Here is a 23,198-nt window from a genome sequence, read left to right as displayed (position 1 = left end):
AAAGATACCAATAAATAAATAAAAATCTGTAAACATTTAGTAAAATTAAACAAATAAAAATCATCTGTGTTTTTTTGTAAAAAATAATTTTATTTCCGGATATCCCAACAACACAAATGTTTTCCCAATAGTGAGGAATATACCGCAAGGAGACATAGAAACCAGCAATGTAGGAAAATGTAAGTTGCAGCTAGCAGCCCATCCGATTCTCTATAAACATATACAATCTATAAAAACCCTGACACAGTAGAGTTTTGTATCTTTCTGGTAGATATTTTTTGTGAAATTGTCACATTAAATCATGCCACCTTTGAAAAATCCTCATAAGGGAGAGTGTCCACTTTCCGACCTTTCAATGGGCCCTGTAAGTAGAAAATATAGGAAAGGTCACAAATTTTCACAACTCCTGGTCAAATCCTCTAAAATAAGATGAACGGTTTTTCATTAATACATTTTTGTATGTCGAACACATAACGGACACAAAATCTTTACACAATGAAGGAAGTCCCACATTACTACTCCGTATGTTTAAGAGAGCTTGCCATCGAAATATCTCATAGGCACTTTGGGAACCCATTTAGAGCAAATAGAACTCCTTGTTTAGCTTTGGCAGGACATCATACGGATCTTCTAGTCTAGGGAGAATATGCCCCGGTAAAAGATTTTAAGATCTAAACAGTTGTGCTCATCAAAGTTAGACTGTAATATGGCTCTTTACAGGATCGAATGCCAAGAAGGGAATAGAAATCCTTTCGAGACACAATACCTGTTCTTGATACAAAATAAACAGCTATAGTGCAGTGCTATATTATAGTGTGAATGTGGTTGTGTGTAACATTCATCACATCCCAAAACTGATACTCTTGGAAAAATCGAATCCAGAAGAAATGATAAAAAATCTCCACATACTTTTATAGCCCTTAAAATACTTACTGCCCTTAAAAGTTGGCTTAAGTAAAGCAGTTGCCCAGTTTCCATCATTCAAAGCAGCCCTCCGGTCCGGCAACAACATTTTAAATATGACGGGGTATATGGAGTAATATTACCTGATGCCCCCCAGTTGCGCCTCTCTGCCGTGGATCCACCACTTTGGGGTCCTTTCGGTGTTGTCCCAACATAGCTGCAGCGCTTCTTAGACTATGAGCCCGAGACACTCCCACTGTTCTCAGATTGGCCAGTGCTGCCCACGTGAGCAGTTCTAGCTAATCCGAGACTAAAAAGAGTGTCTTAGACTCAATCTGTGAAATGCTGCGGTCATTTTAGGACAACACAGAGGTGACCCCAAAGCGGCGGATCCACGGAAGAGGGGCGCAACTTGAGGGCATCAGGTAATATAACTCCATATAACCCATCACATTTATAATTTTGTCCTGGGACCGGAGGGTCACTTTAAGTGCAGCTCAGAAAATGAAATAAGTTATCTGATTGGTTGCTTTAAAGTATAATCGCCATAGATAGATTACCAAAAACGGTAAGATTTATGATCTTTACTTACAGAGTCAATGACTATCGTAGCAGAAAACTTGTTTTCATTTATACTCTCCAGGACGCCAAAATGTCCTTTGTATCCCCCATTTAAAATTAGAACTTGCTTTCCTAGTATAGGAAGACAGAAAAAAAATAATTAAAGTTTATTTTCGAAAACTCCCGAGTGAGGTTACCTGGCACAAAGTAGCTGCAATTAGTAGGGAAGTCTGGTGTAGCTGGTTGATATCTTTCTCTACCACATTTAACACTTACCATCTTTACACATGAAATGTAGACGTTTTAGGCTTTTAATCTGAATGGTTTCTTTTTCTCTAGAGTATAAAGAACAGGAATACCATCAATGAGCTAGAGCAACGTCTTTACCTGGTGCAGGGATAACAGTTTCTAGATGTGTCTGATCCAACTTCAGTTTGTCTCCTGAATCAATAAGCTTCACTACTGCTGTGTATCTATCAATCACCTCCTGAAGAAGAAATAAAGGCATGTATTAGGCTGTGTTCACATCTGCGTCAACTGCGCTATTGATTCCGTCAAAATAATGGAACCCTGTCACAGCGGTGACAAACGGAAACCATTAGCAACGTTTCCGTCACCATTGATATCAATGGTGATGCAAACGGAAGCTTAGGTTTCCGTTTTGCCTTTCCGTTGAGGGGTTAACCCGACGGAAACCTCCGACGGAACGGCAACGCTGATGTGAACAGGGCCTAACTGATACAAACGGATGGCATATCAATTCGTATCCGTCATCCATTGACTTCAATGTTAAAAAGAAAAAACGGAAAGCTCCTTTCCGTCAGGTTTCCGTAATTTTTGACGGAAACATTAGCGCAGCAGACTACAGCATTTCTTCTGTCAAAAAAAACGGAAGCCGGACGGAACGGAGCCAAACTGATGCAAAACTAAAACCCATTGAAATCTATGGGGTTTTTAACGGAAACGTTAAAGAGGCTCTGCCACCACATTATAAGTGCCCTATCTCCTATATAAGGAGATTGGCGCTATAATGTAGGTGACAGCAGTGCTTTTTATTTTAAAAAAAACCTATATTTTCACCACTTTATTAGGGATTTTAGATTTATGCTAATGAGTTGCTTAATGCCCAAGTGGTCGTATTTTTACTTTAGCACAAGTGGGCGTTGTACAGGGGAGTGCATGACGCTGACCAATCAGCATCATGCACTCCTCTCCATTCATTTAGTCAGCGCATAGGGATCCTGCTAGATCCTTATGTGCTGTCTTATACCAACACATTAACAATACTGAAGTGTTTAGACAGTGAATAGACATTCCACGGGATGTCTATTCACAATCTCTGCACTTCGGTACGGTTTCTGTGGTAGTTACAGCAGAGCAAAGCGTAATCTTGCGAGATTACGCTGTAGATGACAGATTACAACACGATTACGCTTGCTCTGCTGTAAGTACCACAGAAACAGTAACGAAGTGCAGAGATTGTGAATAGACATCCCGTGGAATGTCTATTCACTGTCTAAACACTTCAGAATCGTTAATGGGTTAGTATAAGACACCACATAGTGATCTAGCAGGATCCCTATGCGCTGAGTAAATGAATGGAGAGGAGTGCATGAGGCTGATTGGTCACTGATTGGTCAGTTTCATACACTCCTCTGTACAACGCCCACTTGGTCTAAAGTAAAAAACACGCCCACTTGGGCATTAAGCAACTCATTAGCATAAATCTAAAAACGCTAATAAAGTGGTGAAAATAGATCGTTTTTTTAAATAAAAAGCATTACTGTCACCTACATTATAGCTCCGATCTCCTTATGTAGGAGACAGGGCACTTATAATGTGGTGACAGAGTCTCTTTAACTTCCGTTCTTGTGGTCCTCTGACAGATACGCTAGAACAGAAGCCACGGTGCAGATGTGAACGCAGCCTTAGGTAACATTTCTAGTAACAAGCATCAAGTTCTTATCACAATATTCATGGGAGGGTTAAGAAATCAGAAACCAAAAATAGACAACTGCCATGCCATGTAGACCGAAGACGTTACCTTTACTACTGCTTTTTTCTTGCAATATTTTTCTCCCAACTTCTTTGTTACAATTTTCACCACGATCTCCTAAAAAATTTAAATAAAAATAGTATTACAAATATTGACACGTCTTTCACGTAACACTTCCCATATAGGTAATTTACAGCTTACATTGATACTGAATGGAAATTCTACCATAAACCAATTAAAAATGGCTTTGTACCAATAGCAAACTAGGTCATAATAGGAAGACAATGTTAGGCTTCGTTCACATCTGCGTCGGGACTCCGTTCATAGGTTCCGTCTGAGCTTTCCGTCAGGGAAACCTATGAACAGAATCCGACTGAAACCATAGGTTTCCGTTTGCATCACCATTGTTTAAGGGTTCTGTTGCTTTGACGGAATCAAAACCATAGTCGACTGCGCTATTCAATGCGACGGAACCCTTAACCCCTTCCCGACATTTGACGTATCCATACGACAAAAGTTGGGTAGGGGGAAGTATGGAGCGGCATCGTGGAGAGTAACGAGTGGCATCGCGTTCGAGCTCGTTTAACTCGTTAAATGCCGCGGTCAATGGCGACCGCAGCATTTAAATCGTTAGAAAGAGGGGGGCGACCCCCTCTAACAGCTCATTGCGCCCCCCGCAACGCAATCGCGAGGGGGGGGTGATGGGTGCTACGGCTGCCTGGGGTCCTAATGAAGGCCCCCAGGTCCGCCGTCTTTGTACACCTACTAAGCCCTGCCTCCGTATACTGCAATTAGTATTGCAGTATATCGTGCAAGCGATCTAACGATTGCTGGCTGAAGTCCCCTAGGGGGACTAATAAAAAAAAGTTACGGTTTTTTTTTGTGTAAAAAAAATAAAAATATTAAAAGTTTAAAAAAAAAACCTTTTCCCATTTTCCCCCTAGAGCATAGTAAAAAAATAAATAAATAAAAATAATTAGTATCGCCGCGTGCGTAAAAGTCTGAACTATCACAATATATCATTATTTAACCCGCACGGTGAACGCCGTAAAAAAATAAAATTGTAAACGCCAGAATCTCTATTTTTTGGTCACCTCATCTCCCACAAAAAAATGAAATAAAAAGTGATTAAACTGTCGCATTTACACCAAAATGGTATTATTAAAAACTACAGCTTATCCCGCAAAAAATAAGCCCTCAAACCACTTAATCGACAGAAAAATAAAAACGTTACGGCTCTCGGAATTTGGCAACACAAAATAAATTTTCTTTTTTACACTTAGGTTTGTACTTGTAAAAGTAGTAAAATATAGAAAAAACTATATATATTTGGTATTGCCGTAATCGTATTGACCCACAGAATAAAATTAACATGTTGTTTTAATCGCACAGTGAATTCCGTATAAACGGCGCACAAAAAACCATGGAGGAATAACTAACAGAGGCTACAGTTGATTCTGCAGCAGCATCGGCGTTTGCAGGTGTAGCCTCTGGTGCCGATGTGTCCTCGCTCGTCCGACACGATGCAGGACCTGGCGCAGGAAGTGACGTCACATTGTGATCTCTCGAGAACACGCTGTGTGTCTGTGCACTGCCAGAAGCTGGGTGGTAATGAAGAGAAGTGGATGCTGCTGATTCGTCAGCATCATACACTTCTATTCACAACGCCCAGCTAGTAAAACAAGTAAAAACGGCCAGATGTACACACACAATACACGCCCAGTTGTACTTTAACTTTAAACACGCCCAGTTGTACTTAAGAAAGGCTCATTTGCATAAATATAAAAATGGTCATAACTTGGCCAAAAATGCTTGTTTTTGAAAAAAAAAACGTTACTGTAATCTACATTGCAGCGCCGATCTGCTGCAATAGTAAATAGGGGTTGCAAAATCTGGTGACAGAGCCTCTTTAAACAACGGTGACAAACTAAAACCATTTGCAGTGGATCCGTCACCATTGAAATCAATGGTGATGCAAACAGAAACCTATAGCTTCCGTTTAAACTCCGTTCCCGTCCCGACGCAGATGTTAACGTGTAGATTGCATTTCTATCTCCATGTATAGAGCAGGGAAGACAAAATTTAGCAACAAAGCAAAAATTATCAAAACCCTTCTCGATCACCAGATTTGTATTCCAATACTCCACCATTCCCATTATCTTCCACTTGACCTATCCACTAGGGCTCTTAAAAAACACTAACAAATACTCTGAACAAACATTTTCTAGGAAATATTCTTCCAGGATATCGCCATCTGTAACACCCGTCAACTTTAAATCCTCTGTACATCGCCACTCCACATAACATGTATCCATCTGTTTGAAAACTCCTCGACCAATAGCCTACGAGTCTAGGAGCACGCATGTGCGAGATACAATTATCACTGGACAGTGTAGTGCACATACACAGAAAGACAACTTATCTCTTCCACCTCCCACAATTTAAACAACACAAGCGGACAAAATCGCAAACACTAAGGAACGGAATCCCCTAAATAAACTAGCAGCCGCTGATTTCTAGATCATGACCCCTGATCCCTAACCAATGACGTAATTGACATCAGAACTTTGGCCTATTTGAGCGGGACACCTATCCCCACATCACTTACCCCTCCAGATAAAGCAGGGATCAAATGCAAAACATTGAGCTTCTGGTTTCATTTACGGTTTTATTTTATCAGCCTTTAGACAAACTCTTTTTAGGGCTAGTTCGCACAGAATTTTTTGGCACTGTTTTTGACACGGAAACCGCGCCAAAAAAACAGACAAAATTGCCTCCCATTGATTTCAATGAGAGGCAAAGGGTTTTTTCCCGCAGCAGGAAAAAAACGTGTCATGCTCTTTCTTCCCGTGCTTCCATCTCTGACCTCCCATTGACATCAAGGCCGCAAGAAAGTGCAAAGGAATGCAAGCAGGTCAAAATCAGACTCAAAATTCGTGAAGGAATTCTCAGGCAGATGTTTCTGCCTGCAAAAAACTCTGTATTATGTTTTTTTCTGCTTATTTAAAATAAAAAGTAACTTTCCATGGGCATTCATAGCCTGACTGATCTATATATTCACTTCATTAGCATGACCTGTTAACCCTTCGAGGACAGCCATTTTTTGCTTTTTTAATTTTTGTTTTTCACTCCCCGCCTTCCAAGAGCCATAACTTTTTTATTTTTCCTTCAATGTGAGGCCTTAGTTTTTGCGGGAGGAGTTGTAGTTTCTATTGGCACCACGTAAAGTACAATTTAATGTACTGGGAAACTGAAAAAAAAATTCTTTGCAGGCTGAAATTGAGATTCCTCAAATTGTTTTTTGGGTTTCGTTTTTACAGCTAAACTTTATTCTGTGGCTCTATACGTTTACGGTTATACCAAATTTATATATTTTTTTCTTTATATTTTACTACTTTTACAAAGAAAACACTTTGATGGAGGAGTTAAAATGGCCAGCAACCGCGCGATCGCTGTTCCTGGCCGTTAGTCTCGGGTGTCAGCTCTAATACATAGCTGACACCCGCAGCATATGGAGCGTGCTCAGCCCGTTCCATACATCCGCTCCGCGCATCACAACCCTGCTATTACGTCGTAGTGCGCGAGAGGGTTAAACAGGAGTACCGCAGATGGGGAGGACGACCCCAGGTCCAACAACTGAGGATCACATTTTACTTTATGTGAGTACAGCATTTCTATACTGCAGCTTTAACACATATTACACAATGGTGCGGGCCCCTTTTGCTTGTTGCTTTACGACATTAAATGAAAATGGATTTTAAATTTTATTTTATGTAATGAACCTGACAAAATAGTCCAAATTAATACCCCCGGCAGGCATCGCACAAATAAGAATGCCACATACCCTATGAGGCACAAACTGCAAAACCAACAAAGAAATGGGTATGTATATATGGCAACTAAATAATGAAAACAGCACAAAAATATTTTATTGCAACAGAAGTGCCACATGTACAGAATTAAAATTATTTGAAATAGAAAACACATGCTAAAAATGACTTCTAAAGGGGGAGTTAGTCACCCCGATAAGTAACTAAACAAAAGCCCCACAGTCCACCGGAACCCCTCAACATATATAGCGAACCATAAACAAACCAAACAGACAGGTAAAAACTAAATGTCCTTCATTACCCGTCTGTTTGATTTGTTTATGGTTAGCTATATATGTTGAGGGGTTCTGGTGGACTGAGGGGGCTTTTTTTTTGTTACTTATTAGGGTGACAAACTCCCCCTTTAGAAGTCATTTTTAGCATGTGTTTGCTATTTTAATTCTGTACATGTGGCACTTCTGTTGAAATAAAATAGTTTTGGGCCATTTTCATTTTTTCATTATTTAGTTGCCATATATATATATATATAAATACCCATTTCGTTGGTTTTGCAAAATAGTCCAAATTGTTACAGTGGAATGAAGGAAGATACCTTGTTTAAGAAAAAAAGAAATATTGAAAAGATTTCACCCCCTTTGCTATGAAACCCCTAAATAAGGTCTGGTCAAAACAATTAACTTCAGAAATCACATAAGGTGCCCCTGTGTGCAAAGTGTCACATGACCGGTCACATGATGTCAGTATAAATACACCTGTTCTGAAAGGTCCCCGAGCCTGCAACACCACTAAGCAACAAAGATGAAGACCAAGGGGCTCTCCAAACAGAGACAAGATTGTGGAGAAGTACAGATCAGGGTTGGGTTTTAAAAAGAACTAGCCCACAAAACACCATTAAATCCAATATAACAAAATGGAAAAATACAGAACAACTGCAAACCGGACAAGAGAAGGCCGCCCACCAAAACTCACAGACCAGGCAAGGAGGACAAGAATTTAGAGATTCAACAAATATACCAGCGATAACACTGAAAGAGCTCCAAAGAAGAGATGGAAGTATCTTTCCATAGGACCACTATAAGCCGTACTCTCTACCGAGTGTGGCAGACTCCCCAAAAACATGGAAGACAGTTCTCTCGTCAGAGGAGACCAAAATTGAACTTTTTTCCATCATGGGAAATCCTACATCTTGTATGTGTGGCGCACGCAAACCCAACACTCCCCCCCCCCCCCCCCACCCTCCCAGAACATCATTCCCGCAGTGGAACATGGTTGTGGCAACATCATGCTGTGGAGGTGACTCATCGGCAGGGACTGGAAAACTGCTCGGTGTTGAGTGAAAGATGGATGGCAGTATATACACAGGGCAATTCTTCAGGAAAACCGGTTTCATTCTGCCAGAGATTTGAGACTGGGACGGAGGTTCACCTTCCAGCAGGAAGGACAATGATCCTAAACATACTGCTAAAACTAACACTACACAGGAGTGAAATAGGGGAAAAATGTAAATGTCTTCAAATGGCCTAGTCAAAGCCCAGACCTCAATCCAATTGACAATCTGTGGCAAGACTTGAAGTCTACTGTACACTAAGGCCGGCCATTTAACTTAAAGGAGTTTTGCCTGGAAGAATTGGCAAAACTCCCAGTGTCTAGATGTGCTAAGCGAATAGAGACATTCCCCAAGAGAACTACGCGGCATCTGTAATAGCAGCAGAAGGTGGCTGCAAGTATTGGCTTTCAGGGGGTGAATACTTATGCACATTAATGTTCTCGGTTATTTGCCCTTTTTATTTGTTTCACAGTAAACAATATTTTGCGCCTTCAATGTGGTGGACGTGTTGTGTAAATCAAATAGTGCAAAAATCAACTCTAATTCAAGGTTGCAATGCAATAAAATAGAAAAAACAACAAGGGGGTAAATACTTTCACAAGGCACTGTAGGTGTTGATCACTTTGCCCTTGTTATTTGCAAGTCACCTGCAAAATGGTAAAAAAACATTGAGGTCCTGCGCAAGTCACAATAATGCTGCCATTTGTAGGCACCCTAAAGTCGCCGTAGAGCCTAGCCCTAGTATAGCATGCATGCAAAAAGAAGGAATAAATGCTTTTACATAGAATTGTACACACTCAACTTTGATGAATATAGAAACTTGTAGCGAGAAATCCATGCAAGCATTCACAAAACGCATATTAGGAAATAATTAAAATCCAGCGGTCGTATAAAGGAATACTCCAGCTTCATTTCGTTCTCAAGTGCAGCTAAACGTTCCACAAACTTCTGACATCTCATAGTGACATGTCAGAAGTTTGGATTGGTGGGGGTCCGAGCACTGAGACCCCCACTAATCGCTAGAATGAAGCAGCTGAAGAACCCGTGTGAGCGCTCAGCTGCTTCGTGTCTGTTCGGCTTTTTCCGGAAATAAATGTATCGTGTACGGACTCAATAGAAAGTCTATGAGCCCGTACTCCGATACATCGCCTTTCCGGAAAAAGCCGAACAGAAACGAAGCAGCTGAGCGCTCACACGAGTGCTTCAGCTGCTTCGTTCTAGCGATTAGTGGGGGTCTCAGTGCTCGGACCCCCACCAATCCAAACTTCTGACATGTCACTATGACATGTCAGAAGTTTGTCAAACGTTTAGCTACACTTTAAGGGTGATCTAGAACTACAAAAGCCATAATATGTGGAATTTTAAATCTGAATGACTAGTCTGAAAGCGCTGCTTACCGGCTGCAACCAGAAGTCTGTTCGCTCTGTTTTCTTCTTCTTCTCTTCCATCTATTTATAAAGAAGAAAATTTCACAGTGAATTTCAATAAACTTAAAATAAGAGGCGTTTAACCTAGTGATTACAACTTGCAAGGTTTTCAGCTGTGTTAAACACCAAAAGATTTGTAAAAATTGCAAGTGAAAGTACCAGATCAGGACAATTTCGAGTGACATTTTGCACATTCCATATATAAAAAAGGCATGGAAATATCTTTACCAGTTCTAGGAGCCAGCTCTAATAGTAAAGAGCAAGTAAAAAAAACACTGTAGGTCCCCGTGACCACAACTCGGTTGAGGAGTGACTGTTGCCCAATCACGTTGGAAAAAATAAATCCATAAATGAAAAAATATAAAACACACAAAAAAACAAAGAAAAAAAAAACAAAAAACAGTCCTACAAGCATGGATGTCTGATCCTGGTCTTAGACATCACTAGGTTTTCCCCCTAGCCCCCAACCCAGTAGGAATCCCCCCAGCCCACCACCCCTTCCCAGTAGTCACAGTGAAGCCTTACCACAACCAACTGCTGCCCTCACGAGTCACAGCAGAGACTGCCACCCATCCCCACATATACTTACAACACGTTCTTACAATGTGCGGGAAGCCATATACAAGCGGCCTACACCAGCCTATTGTAGCTTCCACCATGGGTTTCGGCTATCGGAGTTTAATGCAGCAGGAATACATAGCACTGTCATTATCGGACAGCAGCCACGTGCCTTCCCTGCCTTACAGGAAATTGTGGTGAGAAATATGTCAGTGACTGCATCCAGCTCTATGCAGTCGGTACCAGGCAAAGGGAAGCTATCACTGAACGCATGAATAACAGATCTCTGCCCTGACACAGATTATATATATCCCAACGTGAGCAAACTATGGTGTAACCGACAGAAATTTCCATCCTACTCAGGGGCGTAGCTAGGAGGGGGGGCAGGCGGGGCATGTGCCCCGGGCGCAACTAGGTGGTAGGAATGGGGGGGCCACAGAGCAGCTGATCTCTGCTGATAGGCGCCCTGTATGTCAGACACCTTCAGCAGCGATCAGCTTTAGGAAGAGCCAGGAGTTCTTGCAGCGGCGTTCTGAGTGGGGTCTATGACGGCCAGGGAGTGGAACGGAGGGAGGGAGTGACATGAGGTCAGGTGACTGGTCCACTCCCGGGCTGTCACCTACCCTAGTCAGAAGGAACTCCGACACTGCCTGCGCCGCATGACCTCCTCGGCTCCTCCGTTAAGTCACGTCAGGCAGAGCGGAGAGTGGTAGCGGTAGGCTTTGTTTATAGTCTGACGCGAAGTACAAGGGGGGGAATGTGCCGCTATCTTCAAGGGGCAGCGGGCCGTGCGTGGCGCTATCTACAGGGGGCCGTGCGTGGCGCTACCTACAGGGGGCCGTGCGTGGCGCTACCTACAGGGGGCCGTGCGTGGCGCTACCTACAGGGGGCCGTGCGTGGCGCTACCTACAGGGGGCCGTGCGTGGCGCTACCTACAGGGGGCCGTGCGTGGCGCTACCTACAGGGGGCCGTGCGTGGCGCTACCTACAGGGGGCCGTTTGTGGCCTCTTTAATTAATTTATTTTTTAATTTATTTTTATGTTAACTACGTTATAGAACTATATTGCTTGTAAAATGTAGAAATGCTTTTATGCTCGAGTTACATTAAAAAAAAATTGAAAAAATAAATAAAAATACACCACATTGATCGCTACAGGTGGCCGTGCGTGGGGCTGTCTGATTGGTCGAGAAAGCAAACATGGCGAGGGGGAAGGAGATGTCGGGAAATAAGTTGGAGGGGGCCCCAATCTGAATCTTTGCCCCGGGTGCAGGACAACCTAGCTCTGATCCTACTAAATCAATTCTCTGAACAATCACACGCGGCACGCACCTTGCCTAAATGTCAAGGATGTAATGAAAACTAAAAGTAAGTAAACCTCACCTCAATGATTTCTTCTAGAGCAGATTTCTTTTTCTTCTCTTTGGTTTGGCCTGGAGTAAGATCTTTTCTTTTTACAGGCCCAGTCACTGCAGCGGATTTCAGTGCATTGGATGCTAGTGAACTACTGCAGGAAGAAAGAGACTGTTGAATGTTTAGCCCCATATAATGCACATCTTGGAGGAATCTAGTTCTGAATGACAGTAATACAACCAAAATCTCACCTGGCCTTGGAAGAAGATGGTCCTGATGCACTTGCTCCTTTCCCCAAATTGAATACCACTTGGGGGGGAAAAAAAATAAATAAATGAACACGGTCACATTTCAAGGTGAATGACACAAAGCATCTGCTAAGGACACAGGAACATGGGGCAAAAATCACCAAGCCTAAGGCCTCATGCACACGACCGTAGCCATGTGCACAGCCGTGATTTTCGGGTCATGCACATGGCCGCGGACATTGTTGTCAACGAGCCCGGACCACAGAAGACGGCCATAATAAGACAGAGCTGCTCTTTCTGCGGTCCGGGCTCCCGGGCCATGCACGGACCGTAAAAACTACGGTCGTGTACATGGCCCCATAGATATGAATGGGGCTGCAATTCTCCCGTGGATTTTCGGGGGAATTGCGGCCGTAAAAGCACGTTCGTGTGCATGGGGCCTAATGCTTCCATCACACAAGGTTTCTGTTCTGCGTTTTAAAACACGTGTATTAAAAAAAAAAAAAAAAAAAAAAGGAGTTTTAATCATTTTTTGTTTTTTTCGTCTTTGAAGTTCAATTCAGAAGCCATTAAAAAAAAAAAAAAACGCCACAAAAACAGCAAAAAATAAAAACCACATGAACCAGCAAAGGGTTAAGAAAACTACCTTTCTCTTCCTCATTTTCTCTGTTTAATTCTGTGTAGACAGGAGTCTCCTGTAAAGGCAAACACACAAGTTTACAGCGTGTCAAAAACCAAGGTCTTCATTCAATTACCACTTTAGGCTATGTTCACACGGGGTATTTTGCCGAGTTTTTTGACGCGGAAACCGCGTCGCAAAACTCGGCAGAAACGGCCCGAGAACGCCTCCCATTGATTTCAATGGGAGGCGTCGGCGTCTTTTTCCCGCGAGCAGTAAAACTGCCTCGCGGGAAAAAGAAGCGACATGCCCTATCTTCGGGCGCTTCCGCCTCCGACCTCCCATTGACTTCAATGGGAGGCAGGAGAAAGCGTATATCTCGCTGTTTTATGCCCGCGCTCAATGGCCGCGGGCGAAAAACGGCGCGATAATTGCCGCGAAAATCGGCGTGCAGGGAGAGGAATATCTGCCTCAAAGTTCCAAACGGAATTTTGAGGCAGATATTCCTCCCCCAAAATACTCCGTGTGAACATAGCCTTATTGCGCAATTATTGCTGTAATAGACACTATATTTGTTCAGAAGTGAACATATCCTTCCCTTTTCTATGTCATTATATTTAGCTGCTGCAAAGAAACACAAATTGATAAAATATAATATAAATATATGAAGTGTTTACAACTTTTTAGCGCTACCTCTGCATAGGCTAAAAATGGTAAAAATTGTCACCATCTAGTGTTAGATAGAATTTCAGGTATACTAAATGTCACCAAAATACCCCAATTGATAGCACATATTTATTAGCTCGGTATATCAGGACCAATTGTCGATTGTTTACAAAACTTATAGAAGGCACCTACTTCCCTCATGGTTGGGGGAATCTTCTAACAAAAAGACTGCCCAAATCAGACAATCCTTTAAAAGTGGTTGTCTAGTCATAACAAATTGATGTTCTATCCTCAGGATAGGCCTTCAACATCTGATTGGTGGGGATCCGACTCCCGGCACCCCTGTCGATCAGCTGTTTTGAAGGGGCTGCAGTGCTCGTGCGATTGCTGCTTCCCCCTCATTCCTTATCTGCTCATACTGTGAATAGCCGACCCACATGTAGCAGCGGTTCACAATATTACAGCCTTCTCCCATTGAAGAGTATAGGAGAAGGCTGTAATACTGTAAACCACCGCTACAAGTGTGTCTATGATTCAGTGTGAGCAGTGACCGCAATGAAGGGGAAGCAGCGATTGTATGAGCCCCGCAGCCCCTTCAAAACAGCTCATCGACAGGGGTGCCTTGATTCTGACCACCGATCAGATGTTGATGGCCTATCCTGATAGGCCATCGATTTCTTTTGACTGGGGAACCCCTTTAATGCGTATAATATAATTTATAAGATGATGACAAGTCAACTGCTGTTCAGTGCAATTTAAAAGTAAATTAAAAAACTGTTTAAAAGGGAAAGGCATAAAAAAAACAAAGGCAGATCTTTCTTTCAGAATAGCAAATAGATTTTTTTTTCCCCATCTTTCCTGTTGGCGAAGCACCACCCAACAGGTGAAGCAGAAAGGGTGGCAATGGCAGAGTAGCTTATTCTTGTGTGACTGGTGTTGTCACTCAATAGAAGCTCTACAGTGCATTTACATGATACCCCTCCAGGACTTGTGCACCCAGAATTCAAATGTGGGATATATATGAAAGTGAAAAGTTGGAGAAGACCGGAGACACTGACTTGCTGTCAGAGTTTTTCTTTAAGATTGCGACTGCCTTCATTGATACTCCTAAGGGTATGTTCACACGGCCTATTTCCGGCCGTAAACGCCTGAAAAATCAGAAGCAGAACGCCTCCAAACATCTGCCCATTGATTTCAATGAGAAAAACCGCAATCTGTTCCGACGGGCCGTTTCGAAAATCCGCCGCGAAAAACTTCTTGGGACGTTTTTGGAGCCGGAAAACAGCTCCAAAAACGGCCGTAAAAAAAACGCAGCAAAAATCACGAGTGCCTTAAAAAACTTCTGAAAATCAGGAGCGGTTTTCCCTTGAAAACAGCTCTGTATTTTCAGATGTTTTTGACTCAGCGTGTGAACATACCCTTAAACACTTTACAGGCTACAGAAATATGAGAACATGAAAAAGATGATATGGGTGTAACTATACCTCCTCCTTTTCACTCTTTCCCCTTTTAACTTGTTCTTCAATAAATTTAGCAGTCCTCTCCTGATCATCAAGATCTTGTTTTTTCTTTTTCTCTAGCTCTTGCTGTCTTTTGATGGTTTCTGGATCCCTATCTATGTATTGAACGTACCAGCCCTTTGGCGTTTCATCCACTTTACATAAACCTATGAGGATATAAAAAAACAAAAAAAACAAAAGTAGGTTAGGTAGACCCAGAGAAACCAATACCCTCGATGTTTAATTCAAGATGCGGATTCCAGATTTACAGACTAAAAATTGCAAAACATAACAAATCAAGATACAACAGATACAAGAGGCAAAAGAAAAAAAAAAAATTTGTATTGTTGTACTCCCTGTAAAATCTCTCGTTGAATTAACTGGGTGACAAATTATACGAGGGGAAGTCAAAAATTATCTGCACCCCGGTTACATTATAACTTCTGTTGGCCGCACTGTCTTATCAGCGCTTTCCGTACCAGTTCGCTGTCTTCCCAGTCACCGCTGTTCAGGTTTGAATGTGTTATGTCTGTTTATTTGTGACTGTGGTGCGAGAAATAATGGCTGCCCACTAGTGATTTGCACGAAGTGCAGCGTGCAGCGATTAGATTTTTGTGAAGACGATGGACGTCCATCCACGACTGATGACAACATTGAGCTCGCTTGTGAAACGATTCTATTGGATAGATGAGAATTAGTGGATTATGTGGAGCCCTACGAGGAAGAAGATTCACGTCTGATGAAGAAGTGAAGACAGTGGTGCATTGGTGGCTCGCAGCTCAACCTAAAACATTTTTTTAATGTGGGAATACGAAAGCTTGTTCACAGATGGACAAAGTGCATTGAAAAGCGGGGAGATTATGTTGAAAAATTATGTATTTGTCTTTTCTGAAAGTTGACCCAAATAAATTCTGTAGCCAAAGTGCGGATAATTTTTGACTCAACCTTGTACACACACACACACACACACAATACGTTAAGGCTACACAACAACTGCTTAGGGTTGGCCTTCATAGCCTAACGTTGTTGTCAATTTCTCACATGAAAGGCCCCCGCAATAAGCTTGTCAAGGGACCTTCCTATGTGATAAGGGTTTGTGCATTTCTCACTCAGCGAAGCAGCCGGATAGCCGATGAAGCCTTATGCGCCGCCTATTGTAAGCAATGGGCTGTCTGTGTAATGCAAGGACGTGCTGGTTCATCCAGACAGGAGGCCGCTCTCTGCTCTGGCTAACGGAAAGGTGGCTTTGTAGGGTGCCCTCCTCTTTTACATCCAAACGCATCAAAGAGCATATGGAATAGCACAGTAAAGTAGACAACTCTTAAAGCAATAAAAAAATGCAAAATAGGAAAGCACACTATACAAGGCAAATCAAACCCTGCAAAGCTGCTAATGGGTTTGTATCAAATCCCTATTAGTACATATAAAAAAGCAGCTCTCGCTGATGTATTAAAGGGGTTGTCCACATCAATGGCTGCCACACCCTCTGGCAACAGCTTATCTTTCAGGGCTACAAAAGAATGGGGCATGTTGAAATACAACATGCATGATATTTCTTTCCCCAATATCTGCAATCGGTTGGCACCCATACACATTCGGCAGGGATCAGCCAAATAAGTTAGCCACTGCTTATCCCATATAAAAAATAAAATAAAAAAAAAGTTGTACCATAATCTAGAAGATGAATGTCATTATAAAGTAGATTCTAGATGTATAACTAATCTATATGACCAGTTCCATAAATACATTTTTTTACATGGTATCCAAGATGTGGGAATAGTATATCTACAATACATAGATTTAATCTTGTAATAAAGTGGTGATTCTAAGATTAGTTAGGCCTAAATGGGAAAAGAACAGTAAAACAAAAGGTAAGAGTGAGTTACCGTCTCTGCCCAGCCACTTTGTAAAGTCTGTCAAGGTCTCCCATTGCGTGGCATTCATGTGGACATGTTCTCTATGACTGATATACTCATTGTACACAATGTTATTGTGTACCCGCTTTGTTCCTAGAAAAAAAAAAGGAAAACGAAAACAAGAAATAAAAAACTGTAGCAAATAATCAAGTAGACAATACAAATGTTGCATTTAAGGAAATAAAGTTATACCCATTAGTTAATAGTGTGGACAGCAGAACAATAAACAACTTTCATAGTTAGCCCTTATTCACACAACAGGGTTTCCCGGCCAAGTGACGGCTGTTCATAAAACGGCCGTCACACGGCCGCAGTAGGAACAATAGACCCCTAATGGGGCTATTCACACGACCGATTTTTTGACGGCCCGGGAAACCCGGACGTCAGAAATTGGGACACGCCCTATTTTCGGACGTTCTCCCGGCCGCCCGCTTCCCATAGAAATCTATGGGGCCGGGTAATACACGGCCATCACTGGAATGTGTCCCGAGTGACGGCCGTGTCTTCCTTCGCTCGCTCGCTCTCCTTTTCCTCCTCACAGTGCGAAGTGCATGTGAGAAGGATGGTATTGTTTTGCTCCCTGTAGGAGCGGAATCTCCAATCCCCGGCCACAGCTTCGGCAACGCTGTGGCCGGGGATTGGAGATTCCGCTTCAGAAGTGTCTGACGTCACTGTGTCCATATATGTACACAGTGAAGTCAGGGACTTCTCATGGAGCGGAAACAACGGCCCCTGCATTCAAATTCTGTGGAAAAGATGGAAATAGTCGAACGTAGTGACAGCGAACATGAGCGACCACCACTACATTCAAAATCCTCCTAATAGCGAACCTGCAGGGAGGTCGTCAGACCCCCTGTTCTAGAGATCGCTGGGGTCCCATGGTGGGACACCCAGGGATCAAACATTTATCGACTGTACTGACCATAGGTGATAAATGTTATCTTTGGGAAAACCACTTTAAATATTGGTGCCAAAATTATAGACAGGACAGGCTTTGGGCACATTAGAGGTATACGTCAGGAGACCAAACAAGATGTGAACAGAGCCTTAATTATGAGAAAGTTGTACGCAAGCAGTTAACACAGACAAACAGAAACAGGGAAAGTAGATCTATACACTCTTCTCTCTCACCAAATCGTCTTCTAAGAAGTTCCAAAAATTCATTCTGGAATTCCCTTAAAAATAAAGAAATAATAATTAGAAATGTAAATGTAGAAAAATGCAGCTTTCCTAAACGTAATACTTTAATGTTGCGGTCACCATATTCCTGTAACTGGGAACTAGAAGCAGGAAAGTACCATAGTCAGATTTTTATTTTTCCTACACTACAATTACTAGTTAGTGTTATTAATATTACTGATGGCAGAAGATAAAATGACTACTCTCACACCCATCATCTGACTACAACCACAATGGAATACAGAGAAGGTTTTCATAATGCCGGTTACCAGCACCAGCAGGTGGGAACTCCATGGATCAGACTTGTTTTTTCAGCACATCCCACAGATGTTAGATTGGATTGCGATCTGTAAAATTTGGAGGCCAAGTCAACCCCTTGATCTCTTTGTTATTTTCCTCAATTCCTGAACAGTTTTTCCGCAAGGTAATGGGGCCTGCCACACTGCAAGGAGGCTATTGCCATTTGGGAATACGTTGCCATGAAGGGGTGTACTTGGCCTGCAACAATTTTAACACCTTGGCGCATAATCATGTACATGCACGGCCTAGAAAGGCAGCCATTCGCACATTCCGCCGTGCATGTACGCGATTATGATCGTGCAGGCTCAGAAGCTGTGCAGGAGCCTGGCTGTGAACGACAGCCGGGTTTCCGCTGCAACGGCTAGGAATGGGAAAAACTAAAATTCCGGCCATACAACCCTTTAAATCCCGCGCTCAATAGCGACCGCGACATTTAAGTGGTTTAACAGAGGGAGGGGCTGCCTCTGTCACCAATCGGCGGCCCGCGAATGGGATCACCGACGGGTTGCCAGGACAGCTGGTGGCCTAACAAAGGACCCCAGGCCTGCCCTGGCTATATGCCTATTAGACCACGCCAGAGACATGGTCTAATAGATTGCCTGTCAGTTTTACACTGACAGAAAATGATTCTTTGGTATAATAAGTATACCAAAGAATTATATCTGCAATCAGAAGATCGCATTGTTAAGTCCCCTAGGGCAAAAAAAAGAACACAGTAAAAATAAAATATTTTTTTCCATAAAAAGTAATACAATACACATATCTGGTATCACCGCAATGGTAACGGCCAGAACAATAAAGGGAACACATTAACTAAACTGCCAGGTGACCGCCGTACAAAAAAAAGAAAAAAAAAACGGTTGTCCTTCCTTGGACCAATGTTGGTAGGCAATAACCACGGGAACACCTCACAAGACCTGGCATTTTGGAGATGATTTGACCCAGTCGTCTAGCCATCACAATTTGGCCCTTGTCAAAGTCATTCAGATTCTGACATTTTCCCTTTTTTCCTAACGCCAACACATCAACTTCCAGAATTGACTGTTCACTTGCTGCCTAATATATCCCACGCCTTGACAGACGCCAACGTAAAGAAATAATCAATGCTATTCACCTTACCTCTCAGTGGTTTTAATATTATGGCTGAACGGTGTATGTGAAATAGATTTAAGAGCTAAAACTTTAGAACCAGTTTCATTTTTGGAAGAACACCGGATAACCAAGTTGTCTGCTCTCTGACAAGTCTTCTTCAATCGCCCTTATCGAGTGGACAATGGTGGTCTGTAGACCCATCAATCCGCTACAGCACCTTCCAGCCCAACTTTTGGCATTAGAGGACAGCGGGGGTAAATAATGATTGGCATGGATGACCATTCATTTCTATGGGCACCCCTGCAATGCTTTCCTTGCCAGACCTAACATTCAGCTTCTGTCAAGGACTACCCGTAATGCGAAACTGGACTGACCAAAGCAGACAACCTCGAGGATCCTTGGTGTATAGACAGTGCTAATGCTATAGACTCAATTGGTATGTTTTTTTTCTAACGCACACCAGCCGCGCCGCAGTAGAATATAATAAGTATATGAAATATAGAATCAGTGTTATTTCTATACGTTACACTCACTGAGAAAAGTAATCCATGAACTGCTGGGGATTCTCGGATGCAAGAAGCAGCTGCCTCTGGTGGGACTCCGACATGCAGTGACATTTGAAGCCATTCTTGAAGAAATAAGAAAAAAACATGAGTGGCCAATTCCTAAAATTGAGGCCGCTGCAGCCTTTAAGAATTTTGCACTTACAGACATTTGATGATACATATGTGTTTATATGACGTCCCTATAACATTTCATTATATGGTATTCAGACACTGGTGGGGGGTCCTTTGGTATCAATGGGAAAGCAATTTCTGGGAAAACACCTTAAAAGCTGGCCACACATATTAGATGTCAGGAGAACGCATCTATATTTCAATGGAGAACAGGGAATACTCTGCTGCAAGACAGTCTGGCAGCGGCTTATGTCTCACGGCATTGAAGTCCAACGTGCCCATGTCCTTCTCATCCCCCCGACATGACATTCTGAGGTACAGTCGGGAATCGGCAGGCCCTAACATTTACATGTTTTTTTTTAGGGTTCATCAAATTTGATTTAATGTGTATGGCCATCTAAGAATCAGATTACAATGAGCAATTTTACCTCCAGATCATAGATTTAGGGCTATGGATAGTGACATTACAAAGTAAAACTCCACTTTGGTGGTTCCTGGGAATAAACTGGTAGATTATCTGAAATTCTGAATGATCGAAACTTAACTGATATACAAGATATTTATATTTGGACACTCCGCTTCCTACACAGCACTAGTACTGACACCTTCACAACAATGGCGCCAGGGTTAAGCGTACATGACCAGCCACGTTGGACCTGCAGGCAGCGTCACACTAATCTGGCACAGGACTATTTTTTTTTTTGTTGTATTCCAGAGCAGAATTTCTAAAGCACTTTAAATTAATGAAAGTTAAAGCAGAACTCCGGTAAAATGTTTTATCTTTGTCTCTTATTACCGAATTATCATATCCGTTTGGTTCCGCTGTTATGTTACGTGACCTGCACTCTGATGCTCCGGATCCTACAGCGTCTCTCTAAGCATTCCTATGGAACGCTCAATGTGAGTCTCATAGAAATGTAAAGAAAGAGACGGATTTCTGGTCCACACAGAGGACGCTGTAAAATTCAGAAAGCCACAATGCAGGCCACGTGACATGACAGCGGACCGGAACGGAGAATTCAGCAATAAAGCTTCCGGCTTTGTAAGAGGATAACCTGCACCAACTTTTACCGGATGCAAAATCATATCATAAAACATATCCCTGAAACGCTGCTTTGATTGGCTAGATCTAGGGCTACACGGCGACTTTAGCCACAAGACAGGTCGTGCGGCCAAAGATCGCGGTGTCAGCCTGCTTGCATCACAGGCAAACAAAATAAGTATGGTCGCTTTGTCACCCGCAAGTTTCTACGACACCATAGTCACAAGAAATCCAGCGAGTTTGGGCTTCTTACCAAGCGACCAGATCAGTTTTACTAACCTGCAACGCAGGCAGGGCGACAGCGATCTTCAGCCGCATGACCGGTGTCACAGCCAAAGTCACCGTGTAGCCATAGCCTCACTACACAGAATGAAGTACATGAACATTAGAATCAGTGTCACACACCAGGGTCATTCCCAGTTCAGCTGGATGTATGCAGAATTATCTTCCAGTCTATACGACCATGTAACATTTTACATAAATAAATTATTCAGAATAGAAAAAACTTTTTATCTGTGGTGAATTATTATGAACTGTCGCAGGAATATCGCTCCGTGTAATTGACGGACAGAAGATGAACAGAGACGATCTCAGCCAGAACTACAATACACAAGCGTCACTTCCCGTGTACGGGTCCACTAGTCATTTACTGGCAGCTAGTCTACTACTAGTCACAGGGCACATGTCCCGTAGCACCGGCAGCTCTCACCTCGTCCCGACATTGTTTCTGGCACATCTGGCAGTACCATCGCAACTTCTGTAGTCCCTTCGATTTAATACGGTTGGCGATCGCCTTGGGTGTAAGGAAATCTGCCTTGCCCATAGCGCTCCACAGCTGCGGCCACCGGCAGTAGAAACGATTACGTAAGATGTGATTCACTTGCGTCACTACGTCGGGAAGAAAGACTAAGCGATTGGTTAAACTCGTTTTTTCCAGGGAGGGTCGAGCAGAACCTGGCCGCCATCTTTGTTATGGGCACCTCATACTTCCGGTGTGAAATGCCTAGAGTAACTGGGGGGGGGGAATAAATATTTATAAGAGCATTATTTAAAAAAAAATATATTCCTGTATTGTCTTTTTCATAGAAGGGATAGTCTGGTTTAGAAATCCTATTTCATAATACCCTGTTAGGGCATTCTTAATATATAAGGGTCCAGATCAGGACCCTCAGCCATGGTAGGGAGCACCTACAAACATTCTGGTATATCGTGTACATTGCATGGACAGCCCATTAATTTCAAAGGTCCTTGGTCCTGTTCACATGGGGCGATTTCATGGTTTTGTTTTTCTTTTATTTACCAAAACAGTTTTATTTTAATACAGAGGCCACATATTTAATGTAAATGATAGGGAATTTATATTCATTATTTACTTAGCACCTTTTAAACAGGATTAGAAGGACCTGTTCTTGGTATAGATGTTACTACTGTATATCATTTGTCAGCACCCATTAATATTATATTAAAGGGGTTCTCTGGGCATTTTATATTGATGGCCTATACTTAGGACAGGTCATCAGTATCAGATGAAGCGGTTGAATCCTGACACCCCACCAATCAGCTGACTGAAGATAGTTTATCAGGCACAGCGCCGCCGTACACATCTGTAGCGTCTGTACCTGGAATTTTAGCACAGTCCCATTTACTGGCCGGGAGTCGGACCCCTACCGATCTGATATTGATGACCTATCCTAAGGTCAGACCATCATATGAAATTCACAAAAAAAAAAACTTTAATGGCCTTCTCTCCACTTCCGGGAGGCCTTACACAACCCCCAAGGTGCAGCATCTTAGTACATTTACAGATCTTTTGTCTGCTGTCCTGAATTATTTTACATTCTCTGGTCCTTTATCTGTATGCCCTCTTAAAGGGGGTTTCCTATAATCATTATTTATCACCTATCCACAGGTCCGGGACCACCACCGATCGTATAAAAAACCGTCCCGTGCCCGGACAACCCCTGAATTTTAGTATGATACCTCTTTTATTGGCTAACAATGATTTCC

At 42.6% G+C, this 23,198-nt stretch overlaps 2 protein-coding genes across 3 annotated transcripts in view; one reads left to right on the top strand and one right to left on the bottom strand.

Moving 5' to 3' along the window:
- Positions 1 to 12,308, top strand: part of ITIH2 (inter-alpha-trypsin inhibitor heavy chain 2) — a 68,826-nt gene extending 56,518 nt beyond the window's left edge. Inside the window, exons 21-22 of the mRNA XM_075857467.1 lie at positions 11,759 to 11,968; positions 12,061 to 12,308. Coding sequence (XP_075713582.1) covers positions 11,759 to 11,966 — 208 coding nt within the window. The 3' untranslated portion in view covers positions 11,967 to 11,968; positions 12,061 to 12,308. The remainder of the gene's footprint in view (positions 1 to 11,758; positions 11,969 to 12,060) is intronic.
- Positions 78 to 22,151, bottom strand: KIN (Kin17 DNA and RNA binding protein). Of its 2 annotated transcripts, XM_075857469.1 has the most exons (13): positions 21,901 to 22,145; positions 20,006 to 20,100; positions 18,033 to 18,076; positions 16,872 to 16,994; positions 14,971 to 15,152; positions 12,848 to 12,896; positions 12,205 to 12,262; positions 11,984 to 12,107; positions 10,015 to 10,065; positions 3,509 to 3,577; positions 1,852 to 1,951; positions 1,496 to 1,596; positions 79 to 362 (listed from the first exon to the last, which is right to left on the bottom strand). In XM_075857469.1, the coding sequence occupies exons 1-13, from the start codon at positions 22,012 to 22,014 to the stop codon at positions 300 to 302; spliced, it is 1,173 nt and encodes a 390-aa protein (XP_075713584.1). In that variant the 5' UTR covers positions 22,015 to 22,145; the 3' UTR covers positions 79 to 299. The 2 variants fall into 2 exon arrangements, with proteins under 2 accessions (XP_075713585.1, XP_075713584.1); XM_075857470.1 differs by lacking the exon at positions 1,496 to 1,596 and having other exon boundaries at positions 78 to 362; positions 21,901 to 22,151.
- Between the last annotated feature and the right edge of the window lie 1,047 nt (positions 22,152 to 23,198).

Source organism: Rhinoderma darwinii, chromosome 3 (genome assembly GCF_050947455.1).
Source record: "Rhinoderma darwinii isolate aRhiDar2 chromosome 3, aRhiDar2.hap1, whole genome shotgun sequence".
Classification (NCBI taxonomy): Eukaryota; Metazoa; Chordata; class Amphibia; order Anura; family Rhinodermatidae; genus Rhinoderma; species Rhinoderma darwinii.
Note: the sequence above shows the minus strand (reverse complement) of the source record. Positions and strands in the feature narration are given on the sequence as shown.

Coding starts and splice junctions, on each gene's coding strand:
- KIN (XM_075857469.1), bottom strand. CDS start 22,014: ATGGGCAAGGCAGATTTCCTTACACCCAAGGCGATCGCCAACCGTATT. Junction 12,263..12,847: donor AGAAAATGAGGAAGAGAAAG/GTAGTTTTCTTA, acceptor TTCCCCCCCAAG/TGGTATTCAATTTGGGGAAA. Junction 10,066..11,983: donor CTCTAGAAGAAATCATTGAG/GTGAGGTTTACT, acceptor CTTTATAAATAG/ATGGAAGAGAAGAAGAAGAA.